Genomic DNA, 22,778 nt, shown 5'->3' with positions numbered 1-22,778 from the left:
CGCAGTGAGGGAACCGCCAGAAGGCCCTCGGCGCTGGATTTCAGTGTCCGAGCAGAACGATAGGGGTGGAGACGCCTGCATTACATAATGATGTAGGACAGGTGGCCTTGGAGCAAAACGAGACTGCATGCCCATCACCAGGCATAGGTAAACTTGGTCCTCCAGATGTTTTGGGATTACAATTCCCATCATCCCTGACCACTGGGCCTGTTAGCTAGGGTTGATGGGAGTTGTAGTCCCAAAACATCTGGAGAGCCGAGTTTGCCCATGCAAACTCTGTTTTGCCTGCCACCCATTTACTGTAGAGCAGAGTTTCCCAAACCTGGATTACATCTGGTTTTTTTTTTTACTACAATTCCCATCATCCCTGACCACTGGTCCTGCTAGCTAGAGATGATGGGAGCTGTAGTCAAAAAGCAGCTGGAGACCCAAGATTGGGAAACTCTGCTCTAGAGAGTCAGAGGTGCAACAGCATTGTTGACTCAATCCCCAAACCTGTTTCCATTCCCAGGACTGACTCCACCTGGGAGAGACTAAGCCAGCCTTCACCAACCTGGTGTCTTCCAGATGTTTTGAACACAAACACTCATCAGCCCCGGCCAGCACAACTGTGCTGGCTAGATGAGAGGAGAGTTGTCCAAAACTTCTGAAGGGCCAAGCCTGCATTACATAATGATGTAGGACAGGTGGCCTTGGAGCGAAACGAGACTGCATGCCCATCACCAGGCATAGGCAAACTTGGTCCTCCAGATGTTTTGGGACTACAATTCCCATCATCCCTGACCACTGGGCCTGTTAGCTAGGGATGGGATCCTTCACCCAAGCTCTCTGACTCCCTTTACTAGCACTGGGCTTGATATATGTTCATAAGGACTAGAAACATGTGCTCTTAAGTGACTTGGGAAGAGGCAATATCTCAGGTGCCATCTTGTTATGTACTGAAGTTCTCACCCTGGGCCAGCAGGGGGATACTGTAGATAGTTTTCACTCAGGTCCACATATGCAAATAAGGGTTTGAAAGTGACGTTCAGTGATTGGATAGTTACAGAAAGTGGTTACAGTTGCGTTGTAGTGGAGCTCTATATAAGCAGGCTGGCTGAACCCTTCAGTTCAGTTCTGTTCTGGCCTGTGAATAAACAAGAGTTGTCTGAAGAATCGCTGTGTCGTCTGATATGTTCACCCACAACTTAACAAAAACAGAAGCTCAATCCCTGCCAAAGCTAATCTAGACATTATTATTATTATTAGTGCTATTTTTCTAGAAAAAGAGGTGCCTGAACCCATCATGAGCACCTCCTTCGTTCTCTTAGAATGGTAATGGCACCCACCTGAGAGGTGCCAAAACAGTTCCAGCGAGTTCTAGCTGGAAAAAAGCCTTACTACTACTACTACTACTACTACTACTACTACTATTACTACTACTACTACAGTGGTACCTTGGTTCTCAAATGCCTTGGTTCTCAAACGCCGAAAACCCGGAAGTAAGTATTCCGGTTTTTGAACAGTTTTCAGAAGCTGAACACCCGATGCGGCTGTCGGCAATTGTTTCCGGGACGCCTGCACCAATCAAAAGTTGTGCCTTGGTTTTCGAACATTTCTGAAGTCAAACGGACTTCCGGAACTGATTAACTTGGGCGCTTTTGTTTTTGCTATTTATTTTGTGTTTTTGTTTTTGAGGCTTTTTCAGTTAATTTGTTTTTGTGACTGTGTGGAACCCAGTTCAGCTACTGATTGATTGATTGATTATGTGACTGTGGAAATGGATAAAAGCCCCCCATCCAAACAATGACTATCATCAGTGCAGGTAAGAATTAAAAAATAAAATAAAAATTATCATCTACAATACTGTCTTATTTATTTTATAGTATTGCTTTCATTTTATGGATTAATGGTCTCGTTAGATAGTAAAGTTCATGCTAAATTGCTGTTTTTAAAAGTGTGAAACCGATTAATCCGTTTTGCATTACTTTCTATGGGAAAGCGCCTTGGTTTTGAAACGCTTTGGTTTTGGAACGGACTTCTGGAACGGATTAATTTTGAGAACCAAGATACCAAGGTTGTTGTTGTTGTTGTTAAATTCCACCCTCATTAGATTCCAGGGCATTTCACCACAGCTTGATTAGTAATAAAAGCCAACACTCTGCAATCAGCCAGGCAAAATGGTTCTAAAAATAATGGTTTCCTCTCTTCACAGGTCCTCCGCCTCTGCTACTCCCCAGATTTCCTCTGTTAATTCTCATGACCCTTGTTCTGGGCATGCGAGCGGTTTTTCAAGACTCCTGCTCGGAATGGAGGTGTCTGCGCTTACAGAGGCGGAGGCCAGAGAGGGTGTCGTACAGGAATCCGCACGCATGCTTTCTGGGCGAGGGCAGCAATAAATTTCAGGGTGTCAGCAAGACGACATCTGGGCCAGAAGGCTGAGGGGGAGGGATCAGCTCTGCCCACAGGAGGCAACTCAAGTACAAAAAGAGTCCACCAGCCCAGCTGCGAGGTTCAAAACCTGTCTGCAGCTGAGACCGTGCGCTCAGAGAAGGAAGTGGGGAGCCGCGATATGTCTGAGTTGCAGCAGCTGATGCACAATGCCATCCCCAGCGCCAGGGGAACCCTGAAGGACAACTACAGCAACCTTCTCAAAGTGGCAGATTACTGCGAGAGCAACTATGAGGAGGTGAGTGGCAAGAGGGCATTGCTTCAGGGGCCGGCCCTGCCAGGCAGGAAAGACTTGGCACTAGCTCCCGGTGGAGTATAGGGTCAGGTTCAAGGTGCTGGTTTTGACCTTTAAAGCCCTTTGTGGCTTAGGGACCTCGTATCTACGGGACCACCTCTCCTGGTATGCCCCACAGAGGACCTTAAGGTCCATGAATAATCTTAGTTTAGAGGTCCCGGGCCCTAAGGAAGTCAGACTATCCTCCACCAGGGCCTTTTCAGTGATGGCTCCGACCTGGTGGAATGCTCCGTCCCATGAGACTAGGGCCCTTCAGGATTTAACCTCCTTCCGTCAAGCCTGTAAGACAGAGCTATTCCTCCTGGCCTTTCATTAGAATTCAGCCTGATCTTTTATTTCCCTTCCCTTCCCTTCCCTCCCCCTCCCCTTTTATGAAGATCACCCACTCTGGGACCCCACAGCTAATTCTCCCCTGGCCTCCTCGCTGGCCCAAGTAGGACCAATTCAGCCAGCTAGCCCTGGGGATTATCTAATGCTTATTTCCCCTAAATTGATTTTTGAATTTTACTGTTATTCATGTTTTTATACTGTATTTTATGCTGCTTTTATAATTAAGTGTTTTAAATTTGTTGTTAGCCGCCCAGAGCCCGGTTTTTGAACCGGGAAGGGCGGGGTATAAATTTATTTTTATTTTTATTTTTATTACTATTATTGGCAAGCTGCCCAGGGCAGCAAAGTTTCAGGAGTTGCCCGGCACGCTGGCACTGCAGTGTTAAGAGCCACGCACAGTGTGGTCACTGGAGCTCCTGGCAATGTTGCAGAGGATGGACGTTGAGGAGCATTCTTTGGGTGGGGGGCTGGCTGCTGGAAGAATTGGGGTTCTCTCACACTGCCCTGCCCTCTCAGAAGTCTCTGTGAAGATCCTGCGAGGTTGTTGTTGTTGTTTAGTCGTGTCTGACTCTTCGTGACCCCGTGGACCAGAGCACGCCAGGCACTCCTGCCTTCCACTGCCTCCCGCAGTTTGGTCAAACTCATGCTGGTAGCTTTGAGAACACTATCCAACCATCTCGTCCTCTGTCCTCCCCTTCTCCTTGTGCCCTCCATCTTTCCCAACATCAGGGTCTTGTCCAGGGAGTCTTCTCTTCTCATGAGGTGGCCAAAGTATTGGAGCCTCAGATTCAGGATCTGTCCTTCCAGTGAGCACTCAGGGCTGATTTCCTTCAGAATGGAGAGGTTTGATCTTCTTGCAGTCCATGGGACTCTCAAGAGTCTCCTCCAGCACCAGAATTCAAAAGCATCAATTCTTTGGCGATCAGCCTTCTTGATGGTCCAGCTCTCACTTCCATACATCACTACCAGGAAAACCATAGCTTTTACTATACAGACTTTTGTTGGCAAGGTGATGTCTCTGCTTTTTAAGAGACATCTTAAATGCTGTCTACCTTCTGTGAGGTAGGAGCGCCTTATCCCTGAGAGAGACCATTCAGCTCAGAGAACTCTTGAGTTTACGCAGAGATGCCAGCATCCTGCTCTGTCTTTGGAGGCAATGAATGTTGACCTAGCCTCGCTGGAGTTAGCCGGAAGCAGTGCCGGATTTACGTATAAGCTACACAAGCTATAGCTTAGGGCCCTATTCTCTTGGGCCCCCCAAAAAAATTTAAAGGAAAAAACAAACCTGAATGTACATTTCCAAAATTTAAGATAAAAAACAAATAAAACCTACATACAGCCACAATTTTTTTGTGTTGTGTAGGCTCCTGTGATGTAAGTAATGGGCCCCGCCTGCTAGCCTGCTCCCTAAAATATCACTGGTTTGTTCATTTCTATATACAGTGGTACCTTGGTTCTCAAGCTTAATCCGTTCCAGAAGTCCGTTCCAAAACCAAAGCGTTCCAAAACCAAGGCACGCCTTCCCATTGAAACTAATGCAAAATGGATTAATCCGTTCCAGACTTTTAAAAACAACCCCTAAAACATTGTATTTCATTATTAATATACGTCTTCTTAATTGTATTTCAGTTCAACAATTACTTTGATAAAATACATATTTTGTTATGTGCAAATGGCTTCAGATACCTATAAGGTCCATAAATTACCACATAGCATATGTTCAACACAAAAAACAGCGACAATTTGTTGTTGACAAAGGACTGCTGGACATATAAAGGGCCCCATTACCTTCAGTAGCTTAGGGCCTCATCAAACCTAAATCCGGCTCTGACCAGAAGATTATTATATCCAGACAGCTTCTTAAACAGCAAGGCCTACTCACTTGGACTCGTTCCCCCATGACATTCAGACCACTGTCCGTACAGAAAGCAGTAATGTGATGGCATTGAAAATAGGTCCATATTATTCTTATTACTGGGGTGGGGGTTCCTTGCAGCTCATTTTCACTTTCAGTTCACTTTCGATTTGCATATCGCCTTTCTATATTGCTAAACACAAGGGGTTGCCATGTGTCCTCTTTTTCCAGGACACATCCTCCTTTTCAGGGGTGAAATTGGGGACAAATTGTATTTACCGTATTGGCCTGAATACAAAGCCTCACTCCCCCCTCCCCCAAATTTTTACTGTGAAAAGTTAAAGTGTGGCTTAAATTCGGCTTTTGTGATATCGCTGCTGAAACAGACATACGATAAAACGGAACGGGTGTGAGTGCCTGCGGAATTTTAAGGGAGCACCTTATATTCAGGTATTGTCTCTCCCCCCCCCCCCCATGAATTTTTAAAGTGCGGCTTATATACAGGTGCGGCTTATATTCGGGCCAATACGGTATTTGCTTTGAAAAGCGTCTTCTTTTTTGCTTTTCAGAATACGGCAACCTTGCACAAGGCAGTTTGCAAGCTGAAGAAACAACAAAACAGACAGCAAAGATGACATGCGTAGTAATATGATCCGATACAAAAAAGTCACAATAACTTTAAAATAAACAACGTATCAAATAAAGCAATAGTCAATAATCCTTTAGAATATAAATAGTAACAGTAAAATTAAATATCAGCAAATAATAATTTAAACAGTTTACACTTATCAATTGCAATAAAGAATTACTAAACCAGGGGTCAGCAAACCTTTTCAGCTGGGGGCCGGTCCACTGTCCCTCAGACCTTGTGGAGGGCTGGACTATATTTTTTTTGGGGGGGGGAGGAGGAAATGAACGAATTCCTATGCCCCACAAGTAACCCAGAGATGCATTTTAAATAAAAGGACACATTCTAATGTAAAAACACGCTGATTCCTGAACCATTCGTGGGCAGGATTTAGGAGTTGATTGGGCCGGATCCAGCCCCCGGGCCTTAGTTTGCCTACTCATGTACTAAACTATAATAATAATAATAAATAACAGCAAGTTGCAATGCATAAAATGTCACAAAACGTACAAAGCCACGTAAAAGGATCAAACTGAGAAGCAAGGACTTATAAACATCCCTGAACTCTTCTTCTTTCTTCCCAGCTTCAGTTCCTGGCATCTGGCAGGGGTGGGAAATAACCTTGGCTGAAACCCTGGAGAAGCTGCTGTCAGTTCAGTATATGAAGTCCATATTATAGTAATAGAATCATAGACTTAGAAGAGACCCTGAGGGTCATCTAGTCCAACCCCCTGCAATGCAGGAATATGCCGCTGTCCCATACGGGGATCGAACCTGCAACCTTGGCGTCATCAGCACCACGCTCTAACCAACTGAGCTATGAGCTCGATGGACCAGGAGACTCTGTCTTGGCAGCTTCCTGTGTTCGTAGATATACAACAGCACTTCCACGCTGCTGGGAACTGCAGTTTACGTCTCCCAGAGCTACAGTTCCCAGCGCCCTTAACAAACGACCGTTCTCAGGATTCTTTGGAAGAGCTTTAAATGCACTTTATGTACATGGGTAGTGTGGCTGTGACTGTGCAGGATGCGATACTGGGTGTAGCAGGTAGAGCTATCGTAGCCACTTATACCATGATTCAGTTGAATGTTGAATGAATGAAACTTTATTTGCGTCAGCCAACGGCCATAGCAACAAAAGAACATTGCAGTATACACAGAACAAAAAATATAAAAAAACACGATTGAGTTGTTCTGATTTATGGCAGAGTTCTCACTTCTTGTCCCTCCGTTTTCATAAACCTCTTAGGCAAAGGACAAGCGGAAAGCCCTCGAGGAAACCATGGCTTTTGCAACCCAGTCATTAGCCAGCGTGGCTTACCAAATCAGCAACCTGGCGGGCGACATCCTCAAAACGATGGACTTGCAGCTGGCTGAAGTCCGGCAGGTAGAAGCCAAAGTCTGCTCCATTGCGCAGGTGAGAAGACAACATGAAGAGGTGCGGCGGGAGGGCTTTATTTGCCCCAGAACCTGCTTTTCTAGTTGGTAGCCCTCTGTGTTTGGGATTGGGACCCTGGCTGCTTTGTTTTGGCTGCTTAAACTGCTTCCTAGGGGATGAGATGCATTTTTTGTTTAAATCAGTTTTATTTGGGGGACCATACACACGCTCAGTGGCGTAGCGTGGGTTGTCAGCACCCGGGGCAAGGCAAGTAATTTGCGCCCCCTAACCCGGGGCAAGGCAAGTAATTTGCACCCCCCCACTGCACTGTCCCTCCCCCAGATAGTCCCTCGCTCTCTCTCCGCACCGCACCGCACGCCTGGCACCCTCCCCTCCACAGTGGGCGGCGACCCGGCGGCTCGGATCGGATTCGCACAGCCAGAACTGCAGTGAGAGAGAGTGAGTGAGCCGGGTAGGGGCAGAGAGCTGCGAGTGCGAGCGCGCCCCCCCCAGATGTTGCAGCCGGTGCGGCCGGCCCCCCCTGCACCCCCCACGCTACGCCACTGCACACGCTGCTCCACTAAAGCACATTCGAAACAAATTCTTTCCACCATAGAACTGAAGAACTGGAAGCGACCACGAGGGTCATCCAGTCCAACCCTCTGCAATGTGGGAATCTTTTGTAACCTGTCTCCACAGGGGAGTTGCTGCAGCCCCTTGACCATGCAGAGTTGCTCTGTGCTTCCCAGCCTTTTGGGTGTGTTTCTTTGCGGTGTCACTGTTTAAAAGCTCCAAAGCAGACAGACCCGCCTTGTCCCCTGAGCCCTGACTACAAACCAGCCGAAAGAGATCCCCCCCCCCCGTGCTTTCCCTTCATACTGGAATATACACAGTGTTCCTGGACATCGGATTCCTCTTCCTGTTGCTTGACGGCTTTCCTGTTTCCCAGGGAATAAAAATGGATCAGGAAACATCCGTGGAATGGATTAATCACCTCTGTTGTGTCACTGGTTTGGTATCTCCAAACACTTTGATGAAGTCCACTTTTAGCTCAGCACAAGAGGGAGGTGTGGAGGGGAATGGTAAGGAATAATGGTTTGCCTTCTGCTTAATAATCAGCACTTCCTGCTGCTAGATCCTAGAACACACTTTGCCAAAATTGTGCATTTACCACCTCTGTGCCTGCAGGTCTCTCTTGTCCAGAGGGGGAGCTTCTTCTGAGCATATGCACCATTATGTGCTGATGAACAAGAGGGGCATAGGCTCCCCAAATACCGTGTAACAATGCAAGGAAAGGGAGGGTGAGCTTTTTGAGAGGCAGAGTGCGCTGGCATAGCACAGAGAATAAGAGAGTGAGCTGTGAGCTGGTTAACCTTGGTTCAAATCTCATCGTTGACAGAGGAACATCAGGAGATGACTTAGACCAGTGGTGGACCTACATTTTGGGTTCCTGAAGCTTGAACCATTATAGGGTGGGGGGTCCTTTGCTACCAGCAACTAGGTCTGGGTAACCATGATTACCGGTATCTTCTTCAGTGGAATTGTTCCCTGTGGATCCTGTCACCTGAGGCACTTGCTTCACCTTGCCTCATGAGTGGGCCGGCGCTGAAAGCAGATATAATGAGGGAAGGGCTGTAGCTCAGTGGTAGATCATCTGCTTGTTATGAGGAAGGTCTGGGGTTCAATTCTTGGCACGGATGGGAGAAAACCCTGTCCGGGACTGATGAGTCAGTGAGTCAATTTTTGGCAGCTTCCAGTGTCCAAGATGTCTTGGAACTGTGTGAGGCTAGGAGACCCGAACTCAACTGGGCCCACAAGCCTTTCATACAAAAGTCTACTGCTAGATAGCTTTCTTCATTTCAGTTGCCTAATTAAGGTGGGGAAAGTAACCTTCTTGTTGAATAACTGGGAGTCAGAAACCCTTGCCGATCTACCAAAGATAATCCAGAGATCTACCAGTAGATTCCAATCTGCATCCTGCCCCTCACCTGCCTTAAAGGCCTCTGGGTGCTTCCAGCTTGTTGCTGTTTTCAGATGGGATTCAATCACATTCCAACAAATTGCATGTTGTGCAATTGACCGCAACAAACCTGCTTTCCCCAAATATCTGATTTCTGGTAATAAGGAAAGGTAAAGGGACCCCTGATCATTAGGTCCAGTCTTGACCGACTCTGGGGTTGCAGCGCTCATCTTGCTTTATTGGCCGAGGGAGTCGGCGTACAGTTTCCGGGTCATGTGGCCAGCATGACTAAGCTGCTTCTGGCAGAGACTAACCAGAGCAGCGCACGGAAATGCCGTTTACCTTCCCGTCGGAGCGGTACCTGTTTATCTACTTGCACTTTGATGTGCTTTCAAACTGCTAGGTTGGCAGGAGCAGGGACAGAACAACAGGAGCTCACCCCATTATGGGGATTTGAACCACCGACCTTCTGATCGGCAAGTCCTAGGCTCTGTGGTTTAACCCACAGCGCCACCCGCATCCCGGCAATAAGGATAGGGATGGTGAAATGCAGTGGAAAGTTTGGTACAGCCCTCACTTTGACTTCATGATCATCCAAACTTCCCGCAAACAAATCGGAATGAAGGCTCATCAAATAGCCAATGTCGTCAGATTTCCCTGCAAATAAGGACAGGTGCTCGATAAACAGGTTTTTTGCAAGAGCCCTGTCTGTCTGCTGTTGTCTTCTTCAACAGACTCATGGCTAGCTCTCTGGATGTTGTTGTAAGAGGTTACCGAGTCTTTCCTCATCGCTTTATGCCAAGAAGAGATTAACGGGCAACAGCCACCCTTGCTTTAGATCGGATGTCCTGCTTCACTAGGGCAAAAGGTTAATCTGAACCAAGGCTCAGCCCCTGAACTAGTTTGAAGCCTCACCTTAAGTCCCCTGAAATGTCGCTGGAAATCAAGCACAGAGACACAGCCATTCTGCAAAAGGGGCTTTTAGGAAGGAATGCAATGCTGTGCCCACTTATAACTGCTGTGTGGTTTTATTGCGGCTTCCCCTCGCACAGTATATTTTGATGCAAACACCTTGGGAATTGCCTGTTAAACAACAACTCCATCTGCTTGCCTTGCCTGGTGCATTTCTTCACAGCAAGGCCACGCTGTCCATCTTCACTTTGCCAAGTGCCATACACTGTTTGGGGAAGAGCGGAGGCCAAGGCAGCAAGAGAGTTTATGAGTTTACGTCCGAGGTCCAGTTTGAAGTGGAAGCGCCCTCGTTTACAGCTCGCACCCGTAGTCGCAAGCTAACAACTCTAATCAAACTCAATGGGAATGAACTTCCAACTGAACCTGACCAAGGGCTGGGAGATGCAAACTGAATTTATTTGCCACTCTTTAGGAATGAATAAATGTGCCATTGAGGTGGGGGTACCTCCCTACCACCAGCAGCCCTGGTGGTATGCTGCAGACATACACCCCATACATTTAAAGTGCACGACTACCCCTAAGAATCTTGGGAACTGTAGTTTGGGGTAAACTACAGTTCCCAGCATTCTTGGGGGGGGGAGTAAGGTAAAGGTAAAGGGACCCCTGACCATTAGGTCCAGTCATGGACGACTCTGGGGTTGTGGCGCTCATCTCGCTTTATTGGCCGAGGGAGCTGGTGTACAGCTTCCGGGTCATGTGGCCAGCATGACTAAGCCGCTTCTGGCGAACCAGAGCAGCGCACGGAAACGCCATTTACCTTCCTGCCAGAGTGGTACCTATTTATCTACTTGCACTTTGACGTGCTTTCGAACTGCTAGGTTGGGAGGAACAGGGACTGAGCAACGGGAGCTCACCCTGTCGCGGGGATTCGAACTGCTGACCTTCTGATTGGCAAGCCCTAGGCTCTGTAGTTTAATCCACAGTGCCGCAACTACCCCCTAAGAATCTTGGGAATTGTGTAAGGCTGATGTTTAGTCAGAATCTGTTAACCGCCCTGAGACCTTCGGGTATATGGCAGTATGCAAACTAAATAACAAATAATAATAACTGAATAATAATTTATTGCAAACTTGAATCCTACCCTCCGGAGCAGGAGAAAACAAGCTTGCTCCATCTTCTGTGTGAGAGCCCTTGAGATATTTGAAGATGGCTGTCACATCCCCCTCTCAGTCTCCTCCCTTGCTTTAAGTATATGGCCATGTACACAGCTGTGCAGTCATGCAACCACAGTATTTACAAAGCTCTGGCCAGGACAAGTCCTTCGTTCAGTGTTCCCCTCATTATGGCTTTGGCTTCCTCTTCTGAATCTTTCCCCATATCTTCTTGGGACCATCATGCACGGAATTCAGTGCTGTACTTCCAGTGCGGCATTACCAGCAAACAGTCTCCAAATGTCCTTTTTCTTATGCATTCGTGAAGATTTGTGCTTCTGAAGCCATTGGGGTGGTCATATGCGATCCTGCTTTCAATATGGCCTAAACCTGCAAAGGTTTTGGGTGGTGGATATACTGCTTTGTATCCATTTGGTTCATGCCCTCTGGCTTCCTGCGGTAATCCTGCAATTTATTATATCACAAATATTCAGGGTTTTTGTTGTTGTTGTTGTTGCATTGTAGCCCGAGAGTGTCCCTCCAGACGGCCATAATGCAATAACGTTTGCAAACCTTCATAGAACAGCTAATAAAGCAGAATGAAGTGTGGATGGTCACTATAAATGGCTTGGAATCAGTTCGATCCCCTCTTTCTTTTTCCTTTCTCCTCCTGTGAAGAGGCTGCATCTTAATGTTTTAATGTTGTATTTTAATCTTGTTTTTAAATTGTATTTTAATCAACTTGTTTTTATTATTGGTTGTTAGCCGCCCTGAGCCCGGTCTTGGCTGGGGAGGGCGGGGTAAAAATAAAATTATTTATTATTTATTATTTATTATTATTATTATAAATCCACCACAATGCATTACTTCTGCCTCAGTGACATGTTGGGGAATATACCTGCAAACTCCACACTCCAAGCCCATATTTTGGTGCTTGAGGGTAGAAAACCCAGATGACTGAAGCCGGCTGTACTATTAGACAGAGTGAGGCGGCTGCCTCAGGCGACAGATATTGAAGGGCAGGGATCAGACAGAACTGTGTACACCACAAATATACAGGATACCGTGACCAGCAGGGAGGGCCAATGAGGAGTCAGTTGTGGGAGAGGAGGAACCAAAAACGGCTTCCCTGGGGAGTGAGCTTTGCCACCTGTCCCCCGCAAAAAGGAAGGGTGCTGCCAGTTTGTGTGTTGACTAGAAATACAATTAAAACAGCTCCTGCAAATGGTTCCTGACCCAGCTATGGCCGCCTTCCCTCACCGTGTCTTTCTGCCTCAGGTGGTGGAGATGCACATGGAGAAAGTGTCCCGCCGAGAGATCGGGGCCCTTTCTGTTTGCAAGAGATTTCCGCACCAACAGAAAATCATCCCCCCAAGCCACGTGGAGCCCCTGGAGGCGTATTACAGGAAACCGCTGAACTTCAACAGTTTGGACGATATTGGGCACGGGATAAAGGTGAGATCTGGGCATGGCCTCCTTTGCTCCCCTAGCTGTAGTCATCTTCCATGCTGACAAGCCATAAGGTAAAGGGACCCCTAACCATTAGTTCCAGTCATGGATGACTCTGGGGTTGTGGCGCTCATCTCGCTTTATTGGCCGAGGGAGCCGGCGTACAGCTTCCGGGTCATGTGGCCAGCATGACTAAGCCGCTTCTGGCGAACCAGAGCAGTGCATGGAAACACAGTTTACCTTCTGGAGCGGTACCTATTTATCTACTTGTACTTTGACGTGCTTTCAAACTACTGGGTTGGCAGGAGCAGGGACCGAGCAACGAGAGCTCACCCCATCGCAGAGATTCGAACCACCGACCTTCTGATCGGCAAGTCCTAGGCTCTGTGGTTTAACCCACAGCGCCACCCAAAGGGTCCTTATCCAGAGACGAAAAGGAGCACATGCTATTGAATCTTCTGGGGAAATGGTGCTGCTATGGATTTTGTACTGCTATGGAATGTGGGGGGGGGGGGGGGAGAGCCACACCTACTGAATTTCTGCCTGTCATCATAGGAGCACTGGCAGGCTAGATCCTATCTTGACAGAGAGAATATAAATGGCTCCTTTGAGAGGAAGGGCAGGATATAAATTCAACAAACAACCAAATCCTTTTGCATACTTCAGATCATACATCTGATAAAGACAGTTGTTGATGTATTGTTATTACACTTCTATCCTGCCTTTATTCCAGGGAGCTCAAGGTGGTGTATGTGGTTCCACCCGCTCATCATTTTATTCTCACAACAACCCTGTGAGGTGGGCTAGCCTGAGAGGCAGTGACTGGCTCTCCCAGTCAGTGGGAATTGGACCCTGGGTTTCCCAGGTCCCAGACCAACACACAAGCTACCACACCACACTGGCTTTAACACCGTGTGTGTGTGTATTTAGAATAACTAAACACCAGAGTATCTAAACACCTTGAGAATTAAAATAATGAACTACCGAAATCTAGCGCTGGTTCTAAATTGTGGATAGAAACTATCCTAAGCCATTGTCTTGCTTCACATCTTGCTGCCTGCCATAAAGGTAAAAGGAAAGGATCCCTGAACGGTTAAGTCCAGTCAAAGGCGACTATGGGGTTGTTGCGCTCGTCTCGCTTTCAGGCCGAGGGAGCCGGCGCTTGTCCACAGACAGCTTTCTGGGCCATGTGGCCAGCAGGACTAAGCCGCTTCTGGCACAACAGAACACTGTGATGGAAACCAGAGCGCACGGAAATGCCGTTTACCTTCCCGCCGTAGCGGTGCCTATTTATTTAGTTGTACTGGTGTGCTTTCAAACTGCTAGGTTGGCAGGAGCTGGGACAGAGAAATAGGAGCTCACCCTGTCGCGGGGATTCGAACTGCTGACCTTCCGATCGGCAAGCCCAAGAGGCTCAGTGGTTTAGACCACAGTGCTACTCGTGTCCGCATACCAGCCATATAAGTCAGCTGGTATATCCTGAGGCAAAATGTGGAAAAAATATATGCGCCATCACTCCTGTTGATGCAAAAAAAACCTAAAACTAAAAGGGGGGGGGAATGCTGTCGTTCTCTGGACTTCTCATAGAGCCAGGACAACTGCTGATACTTGGAGATGGGCATTCTGGGAGATCACATCGCCACTAGAATTACTGAGCAGCATCAATGGCAGAAGGAAGCAAACAAACAAATTAATGTATCATTAGTTTTATTCATAAGTCTGGCTGTGGTAATAGTTGCTGCACAGTGCGTGGTTTGCTTCGGACTCAAAATGAGAAGGTGATGTGGCCTAACCCAGAAGATTTGATGACTTATCTAGAGACCGAAACTCAGCAACAGACAGCGAGTCTCCAAGCACTTCCTCTGTGGAAAATGTACGTCTTTTGATGAACCACCGAGCGATTGCTTTCTTCCTTTAAAAAAAAAAAAAAAAGATTAGCACTCAGACAGCAATATCTTTAGTAGTCAAAAAACAAAACAAAAAAAGCAACATCCCAAATCTAAAGAAATTTAATCCCAAAAGGTTATAACGAAATTAATGGCAGATAGAATAGTCGCAAGTAACTAGTATCACTTTCAGTGTGACTTAATTAATGTAACTGTACTCACGGCTCATGTGAGTTCTGCATGACGTCGACTTCCTGAACACAAGTTTCTAACCCTCACGATGGCTGAGAAAATATTGAAAAATGTGGTAGAATTGGATATAACTGCTGAGTGACAAAATGTGACTTTTAAGCTCAAAATAAAATATTAATTTTTTTTAAAAGAAAAAATATATATGCAGATGGCAGCTTCTGAAGGAGGAGAAACCGAGTCTTAGAATGGAGTTTCCATTTGCTATTTATTTTAAGGAAGGGGTCCCTTTTTTTATAGAGGAATACAGGTCACATCCACAGCACATATTCAAAGTACTCTTATCCTGCTTGAAGAGCTATGGCTTCATAATAATAATAATAATAATAATAATAATAATAATAATAATACCCTGTCTATCTGGCTGGGTTTTCCCAGCCACTCTGGGTGGCTTCCAACAAAATATTAAAATACAATAGTGCGTCAAACGTTAAAAGTTTCCCTAAACAGAATGCTGGGAACTGTGGAGGGTCTCCTAAAACCCCCCAGCACCCTTAATGAACCGTCTTTCCCAGAATCCTTTGGGGGAAGCCATGACGGTTTCAAGTGGTACGCTACTGCTTTAACCGTATGGTTTGGGGATATGACCCAAATGCCGTATTGCCAAATAAAGGACCTTTCTTTAATTTAAGAAAGGGGATGAGAAAGCACCCACACACTTTCACGTGCCTCAAACACTTCTCTCCACACCACCCCGGAGCAATAATACCATTCTGAATTCAGCCTGCAGCAAACGGAGAAGTCGCAGCTACATAAGGACGCCTGCGAGTTAAATTTAAGCGCTTCTCTCTTCCTTCCCCGCTGGGCGCTCTCTCGTGAAGAGAAAAAGGAGAATTGGGCTGTCAGCTGCGGCCAGCCATCGAGACCCATCTCAACCACAAGGGCCTGAAACTGATGAGGCAAAGATTTCCCGGGCTCTCGGTTCCCACACTGGCGTCTGCTTCCCCAGCGGCGTTCTCTCTGCAGCTGGGGCTGCTGCCACAGCAGGGGCCTTGCGCCACTTTGACTGCTGCCCTTTGTTGGCACGCAGATTTGGCTCAGGGACTGAGGGGCCCCCAAGACGCATGACCCAGTTTCACGAAAAGGTGCGCTCCTGTGGAAGGGAGGCTTTCAAGCTTGGCCTTTTGATGCTAAGTCCGGAAGACTGGAAAGGAAAAGTCCCCCCCCCCCTCTAAAAACAGGTGCAGAAACCCGGCAGAAACATGCGTAATAAACAAAACCTGCCCTTATTCCCTTATGGGGGACACAAGAGCCCTTATAGAGTCCATTGTAGGTTCTCCATCGGTAGGAGAAAATAGCAGAGGCCAACCAGAGAATATTGAGAAGCAAAGCAGCTAGTAAGCCTGATCTTTATTGAACTGTTGCAACAGGGTACTCCCCTCACACGCAGAAAAGGAGGAGGACCCAGAACCCAGGTGTGCCTGCCCTTATATAGACACTTTAAATTCCCTGCACTGGAGCTCAAGACCACCCTTCCATACATCATACATACATCACAGAAAAGGTGGTCTACAACAGAAATTTGAATGTTGTTGTTTTTCCTGTCTGCCAGGTTATCTGATAATGCCTTATCTGATTGCCTTTCCTGGTAGTCTGGCCATTTCTTTGAGATGGTGATTACCCAATTCCTGAGACAATGGGAAGGTTCCCTCACCCCCTCCCTCCTTGCAGGGAAAACATTTGGTCAGCTTGGGAGTCAAAATGGTTCCAGGGCGGTCTTCCTGTGCTGCTCCAGACATGTGGTCCACATATCTATGTATGTGCTTGGTTGGTACATTTTAGGAACATTTATTAAAATATAAGACCTTAACATTTTTATTTCACATGTCAGATGACAGCGGGAGGCGTAAGTAGGCCTGGAGCGTGAGCTTCGGTTAGAGGATGGGGCAAGCAAGGGCTGTAGCTCAGGGGGAGAGCCTCTGCTTCCAAGGTAGAAGGTATCGGGTTCAATCCCCAGCTTCCCCAGTTATGGGTGGGAGCATCCCTGTCCGACAACCTGGAAAGCGACTGCTGGCAGTTGGTGCACAATACTGAGGAGCAGGTGGCACTGTGTTCTAAGCCTCTTGGGCTGCCGATCAGAAGGTCAGCGGTTCTAATCCCTGCGAAGGAGTGAGCTCCCGTTGCTCAGTCCCAGCTTCTGCCAACCTAGCAGTTCGAAAGCATGCCAGTGCAAGTAGATAAATAGGTACCACTGCGGCGGGACGGTAAATGGTGTTTCCATGCACTCTGGTTTCTGTCACAGTGTCCCGTTGCGCCAGAAGCGGTTTAGCCATGCTGGCCACATGACCCGGAAAGCTGTCTGTGGACAAATGCTGGCTCCCTCGGCCTGAAAGCGAGATGAGAGCTACACCCCATAGTCGTCTTTGAGTGGACTTAACTGTCCACGTGTCATTTTCCTTTACCTTTATTGCGGGCAGCAAGATGTGAAGCGAGACAATGGCTTGGGATAGTTTCTTTTTTTAAACAAAAATAAGTTTTTATTAATTTTCCAATATATTTATACATTTTTAACCAAATTATAACAAAACATCTCTTTTGGACTTCCTTCAGCTTCTCTGGCAATCATCCATGTTTATCTCTTAATTACACATTCCCTTTACACATATTGCCATTTGTCTTCCCTCTCCCTTCTATTTCTTTTTGACAATATCTCTCAGTTTTTACAGCGCCTCTCGAAACCCCACTAGCGTTGTGGCTTGGGATAGTTTCTAGCCATGATTTATAACTAGCGTTAGATTTATAACCAGCACAAGTAGATAAATAGGTCCGGCTGTGGCGGGAAGGTAAACAGCGTTTCCGTGCACTCTGGTTTCCATCATGGTGTTTCGTTGCGCCAGAAGCAGCTTAGTCCTGCTGGCCACATGACCCGGAAAGCTGTCTGTGGACAAACACCGGCTCCCTCAGCCTGAAAGCGAGATGAGCGCCGCAACCCTATAGTTGCCTTTGACTGGACTCAACTGTCCAGGGGTCCTTTACTGAGCTAGATGGATCAACGGTTTGACTAAGTATAATTCAACTTCCTATTCAACATCAACAGAGCAAATTCATACACAGGCAGTGAACTGAGGCTGCTTCCACACCTGAGGAACTTTTGCTACAGCGAGAGCACTTTTCGAAATCAGTGGAGAGACGCTTTTAGAACGGACGTAAATCTTTAGCTCTGTTGATTAGAACGTTGCAGCAGCGCTTAAGCATCAGCTGCCAAATTGTTATGCCTTTGCATGCATTGGTAACCTAAAGCGGCCTTGACTACAGTACTGTTATGTGGGACTGTCCTTGTAAGTGCTTCAGAAGCTGCAGCTACCGGCGAAGTCAGTGGCCAGAGGAGAAGGTGACTGACAAAATGAAAAAGCAGCACTGCCTTGAAGAATACTAGTATGGGATTTCTCTCTTTCACACACCTCTTTCCCTTCTGATCTCTCTCTCTTAGGATCATGGCACACAGTTGGCCAAAACAGGGACTCTCTGCCGGCGAGGAAATGCATCATCATCAGGGCAGTCATCTGGGAGCCTTAGGTGAGATTGCAGCAAGTAGAGGCATGAAGTTCTAGTTAGCCTTCTAGCGCAGCCAAGATTTCTTCTCAAATATTGCCCTTCTGAAATATGCTCAGAGTCCTGTAGTGATTTCATGCTCTTTGTTGCAGCTTGTAAAACAGTGATTGAATTGCCCCCCCAGGCATTATTTACACACAATGAGTCCCGTCTGATTGGCTGATTCTGTTTCCCTCCTGGAGCCTGATTGGTCTTTTCCTGCAGGCCAATCAGTTGTTGCATTCTACGATCCTACCAGCCTAATAGGCTGATTAACTTCCTCCTGGAGCCTGATTGGTCTTTTCCTGCAAGCCAATAAGTTGTTGCATTCTAGGATCCTACTTGCCTATTGTTCTAGGATCCAAGCTTAGTACATAACATCTTCGCTATTGCCTTCCTCCCCTTCCCAACACAACTGGGACCGAAACTCTTTCCATTAGGTGTTTTGCAGTCCAGCTGTTTTGGACTACAACTCCCATCAGCCCCAATCAGTCGGCTGGGGCTGATGGGACTTGTAGTCCAAAACATCTGAAGCAGGTTTCCTCGACCTCAGCCCTCTAGATCTTTTTGGCCTACAACTCCCATGATCCCTAACTAGCAGGACCAGTGGTCAGGGATAATGGGAACTGTAGTCTCAAAACATCTGGAGGGCGGAGGGTGAGGAAGCCTGTGCCAGGTTTTGTCTGCAATCCTAACCTGTCTGCTGGCAGAGAAGGAGGTCCACTGATTGGACAACATGCTTCATAAGCAAAAGCAAAGTAGATAAGAGAGGAAGATCAAGATAAACATTCAACTCAAACTTTTTTGGGTTTTTTTAGGAGAAGTCAACGGATTCCAGAGCCAATACGGCCACCAGTTGTCCCAGAGGGCAAACCCTCCTCATCTGCTTCATCTTTGTCATCACTGAGGTACCGTTTGTGGGATTCCCAGCATGGAGACACGGGGTGGGTGGCAAAGCCAAACTCAGGGAGAAAACTGGGGGCTACTTTTCTATGGATAATGAAGATAAGTTCCAGTTCCAAGGGGTCTTTGGCGAGATCTGTTGCCTTTCTACAGTGGTACCTCGGGTTACATACGCTTCAGTTTACAGACGCTTCAGGTTACACACTCCGCTAACCCAGAAATAAACCCAGAAATAGGTTAAGAACTTTGCTTCAGGATAAGAACAGAAATCGGACTCCAGGGGTGCGGCAGCAGCGGGAGACCCCATTAGCTAAAGTGGTGCTTCAGGTTAAGAACAGTTTCAGGTTAAGAACGGACCTCCAGAAGGAATTAAGTACTTAACCCGAGGTACCACTGTATTTTAAACAAACTGTTTCTCTAAAAGCATATAAATTAGCAAATGTTATGCTCTCTCTTTTTTTGGGTGATGCCCAAGTCAGCATTCTAACCCTGGTCAGTGTGTGGCTGTGAACTAGAAGGTTGGTGGTTTGAGCCCACACAGGGATGGATGTGGGCAGGATTCCTGCATTTCAGGGGGTTGGACTAGATGACCCTGGGTGCCCCTTCCATCTCTACAGGTTCTATGAAGTTCAGAGCTGGGAACTTGGAACCTAGCTCCTATTCCAACCTGCTCCTCTCTGCTCAGGGGACGGCAGCTGCAGATTTGGGCTTCTCGCCAGCTCGTTTCCTTCCAAGGCAAGCAAGCTGTCTTATACCTAGCTGCATCACTGCTCCACCGAGCTTAGTATTTATCTACACTGGCTGGTTGCAGCTTTCTAGGTTTTTAAACCGGGAGTCCTGCCTGGGGATTGAACCAGGGACCTTTGGTGTGCAAAGCACGATGCTCTACCGCTCAGCCACGGCTCCAGACAACAGATGGTGAAATGACTTGCATCTTAGCTTTGTTTGGGCTCCACTAAATGATGCTTTTAATCCTGCTCCACAACATAAGGCAACGGAAGCCTGCAGCTGAACCATCTGAGACTGCTGGGATGGGGGTGCCATTTTGAAACACCCCCCATTGCAACATCTACAGTGCAGCAACAAAAGTAAAAATCCACCTGAGCCCAGCAGGGTTAAAGCATCTAGCTCAGCCTCCCCTCTCTAGCGTCAAGAAATGGTCTTTCCTTCTTGTGTCATCAGCTCAGGCTTCTTCTGTGCCGACCCTCCACTAGGAAAGGACCTGGGGCTTCCAGATGTTGTTGGACTACAACTCCCATCAGCTCCAGCCAGCATGGGCAATGATCAGTGATGATGGGAGCTGTAGTCCGACAACATCCACAACGCCAACAGGTTCCCCATCCCTGCCCAGGGGCAGTGTACCTTGCATTTACCTAAATCTTCCTCCTTTGAATGTCACTGCAGCCCCACAGAAGCTATGGAGAAGACTGGTATGATCGCATCTACTGAACCACCTCCACCGCCTGCGCTCTCGCCTTTTCCTCCACCGGTAGATGCAAGTGATGTTCTTCCTCCTCCTCTTCCAGAAGATCTATTGCCACCGCCACCACCTTTTGCAGTCAGCGATGTCACTCCAGGTAAGGCTACCTCCTCCTTTTTCAAAGCCAGAACAAAACTGAACTCATAATTAGCTGAGGTAATTGCATGCCTGGCTTTATGTACCCCACAAGTGCAGGACTGTGGAATTGGCTTCAGAGCCCACTTACCTGAGTACACTTTCAAGGACACCCTGAGTTCAGGCAGAGGCAGTAGATGCCGGGGGAAATGAATAGGGGAGTCCGATTGCATCCCTGTTCTGCTTCCCAGAGTCCTTTAGTTGGTCACGGTGTGACCTGAGATGCTAAGTGTTATGTGTTCAGTGGTCTGTGTTTGCCTGAGCTTGAGCCTGGACTAAGGATTCTGAGCTCCCGATACGATACATGATGTCCAATCAAAGAACATTTCAGGATTTGGGGCTCTGCCATTGGCCCTTGAACTCTTGAGTCGTGATTCGCAGCTTGGAAGTTTAGACAGCCAATCGCGTTGGGAGTGGGAGTGGCCCAGGCTTTCAGGAATGTATATAAGCAGTTGCTTTGCCCCTGTTTCCCAGTTATGTAGTTCAATAAAAGGTTCTTGCCGTTATCGCTATGTCTTACCCCATGGGAACTCACCTGCACTTCACTTCACTAAGCATATTTCTCTGAGTGAGCGTGATGCTGTTTCAATGCACTTCTCTCCTCATTATGGCAAGCAGGCATGGAAGGCCAAGTGCACAGGAACGCATTTTCTTTGTGAAAGAGTCAGTAGTGTGTGTGTGTGTTTCCTTGCAGACCTTGATTTTCCAATGACCCCTCCACCGCTGGACGCCTCTAATTTGGAGCAGCTGGTGCCTCCGCTCCTTCCCCCTCCGCCACCCCCAGAGAAATTGCCATGGGCCCCCGACACCTATCTGGAAAAAGGTACCTTGCTAAAGACAAGAAAACTCCTGGAGTCAGCTACCAGAGCATTTGGTTTGCATTCTGACAATGAGTACTAATCTGCTTGGGGGTCCAAACCACCTGAAACCATCTGCTGTGCACACAGGTGTTTGACTGGCTTTTGATCTAGTCAGCAGTAGGGCTGGGCAATATCTGGTTTTCCACATTATCACCAGCTAAACATTGTGATATACCGATATATCACAATGTCTGAAAAAAGGATGGAACTGTGTAGAGGCATTGGCTGGCATCATGGTTTTTCCTGCAGTGATTCTTTTTGCATAGCACAGACATCATGATTCGCAATATATTGCCAGGTCAAAAACTATGAAACTGATATCCTTATATGGACCGGTTTTTGTTTCGATATATCGCCCAGCCCTGTTCTGCAATGAGGACTATGCAATTCTGCAGGATTCTTTATTTACCTGCATTTTCTCTGCTCTGCACAAATGCTGTGCTTCTTTGCTTACCACTGCAGTGGATTTCTCCTCTTTGCCTATTCAACCTGCATTTCCATTTAGAAAGCCCTGTATTGGGGCCTTCTAAATAGGGGACACGGGTGGCGCTGTGGTCTAAGCCACTGAGCCTAGGGCTTGCCGATCGGAAGGTGGGTGGTTCGAATCCCTGTGACAGGGTGAGCTCCCGTTGCTCTGTGCCAGCTCCTGCCAACCTAGCAGTTCGAAAGCATGGCCAGTGCAAGTAGATAAATAGGTACCGCTTCAGCAGGAAGGTAAACGGACAAACGTTGGCTCCCTTGGCCAGTAAAGCTAGACTTCCGGAATGGATTCCATTTGACTTCCAAGGTACGATTGTACTAACTGGTCCGCTGGGAAGCTCTTGTGCATGAGCCCCATTGAGAAATACCTATCCATCTATCTGATTAGTTTTCTTGTGGAGCTCCTGTTAATTTGCACAGGGCCATGGCAGAACTTCCCAGTGGACTGGCCTTCTACTTTCCTCCCACCATGCTCAACAGCACTAAGCTTCTCCTGTTTATGCCATTCAGTGCATGCCATGGGTGACATGTATCCTATTGACCGGATGATCCCCAAATTGCCACTCCCAGGTTCCCTTCCTTCCGTAAATGCATTTCAGGACTTCTCTCTTTTTTTGCTTTTCATTGCTGACCTCCTTTCCCCCTTCTCTTCCCCTTTGCCTTCAGTGGTGACCCTCTACCCTTATACTCAGCAGCAGGAACAAGAACTCTCGTTCGCAGAGGGGACTCTTATTTACGTGACACGAAGATACTCAGATGGCTGGTGTGAGGGGGTGACAAGTGAAGCAAAGGGATTGTTCCCAGGGAACTATGTGGAGCCTTTGCCATGAAGGAAGCAGAACGGATGCTGGAGATTTTTTTTTTTT

The 22,778-nt window shown here is 47.3% G+C and overlaps 1 protein-coding gene across 2 annotated transcripts; it reads left to right on the top strand.

Annotated features, from left to right (window-relative positions):
• Window positions 1-2,430: 2,430 nt before the first annotated feature.
• Window positions 2,431-22,778, top strand: ABI3 (ABI family member 3). Of its 2 annotated transcripts, XM_083408430.1 has the most exons (8): window positions 2,431-2,668; window positions 6,788-6,955; window positions 12,218-12,394; window positions 17,954-18,039; window positions 18,873-18,962; window positions 20,362-20,534; window positions 21,267-21,395; window positions 22,579-22,778. In XM_083408430.1, the coding sequence occupies exons 1-8, from the start codon at window positions 2,552-2,554 to the stop codon at window positions 22,740-22,742; spliced, it is 1,104 nt and encodes a 367-aa protein (XP_083264556.1). In that variant the 5' UTR covers window positions 2,431-2,551; the 3' UTR covers window positions 22,743-22,778. The 2 variants fall into 2 exon arrangements, with proteins under 2 accessions (XP_083264556.1, XP_083264557.1); XM_083408431.1 differs by lacking the exon at window positions 12,218-12,394.

Source organism: Podarcis tiliguerta (genome assembly GCF_965153285.1).
Source record: "Podarcis tiliguerta genome assembly, chromosome: 13".
Lineage (NCBI taxonomy): Eukaryota > Metazoa > Chordata > Lepidosauria > Squamata > Lacertidae > Podarcis > Podarcis tiliguerta.
The sequence above is the reverse complement of the archived record's forward strand: the minus strand, read 5'-3'. Positions and strand labels throughout refer to the sequence as shown.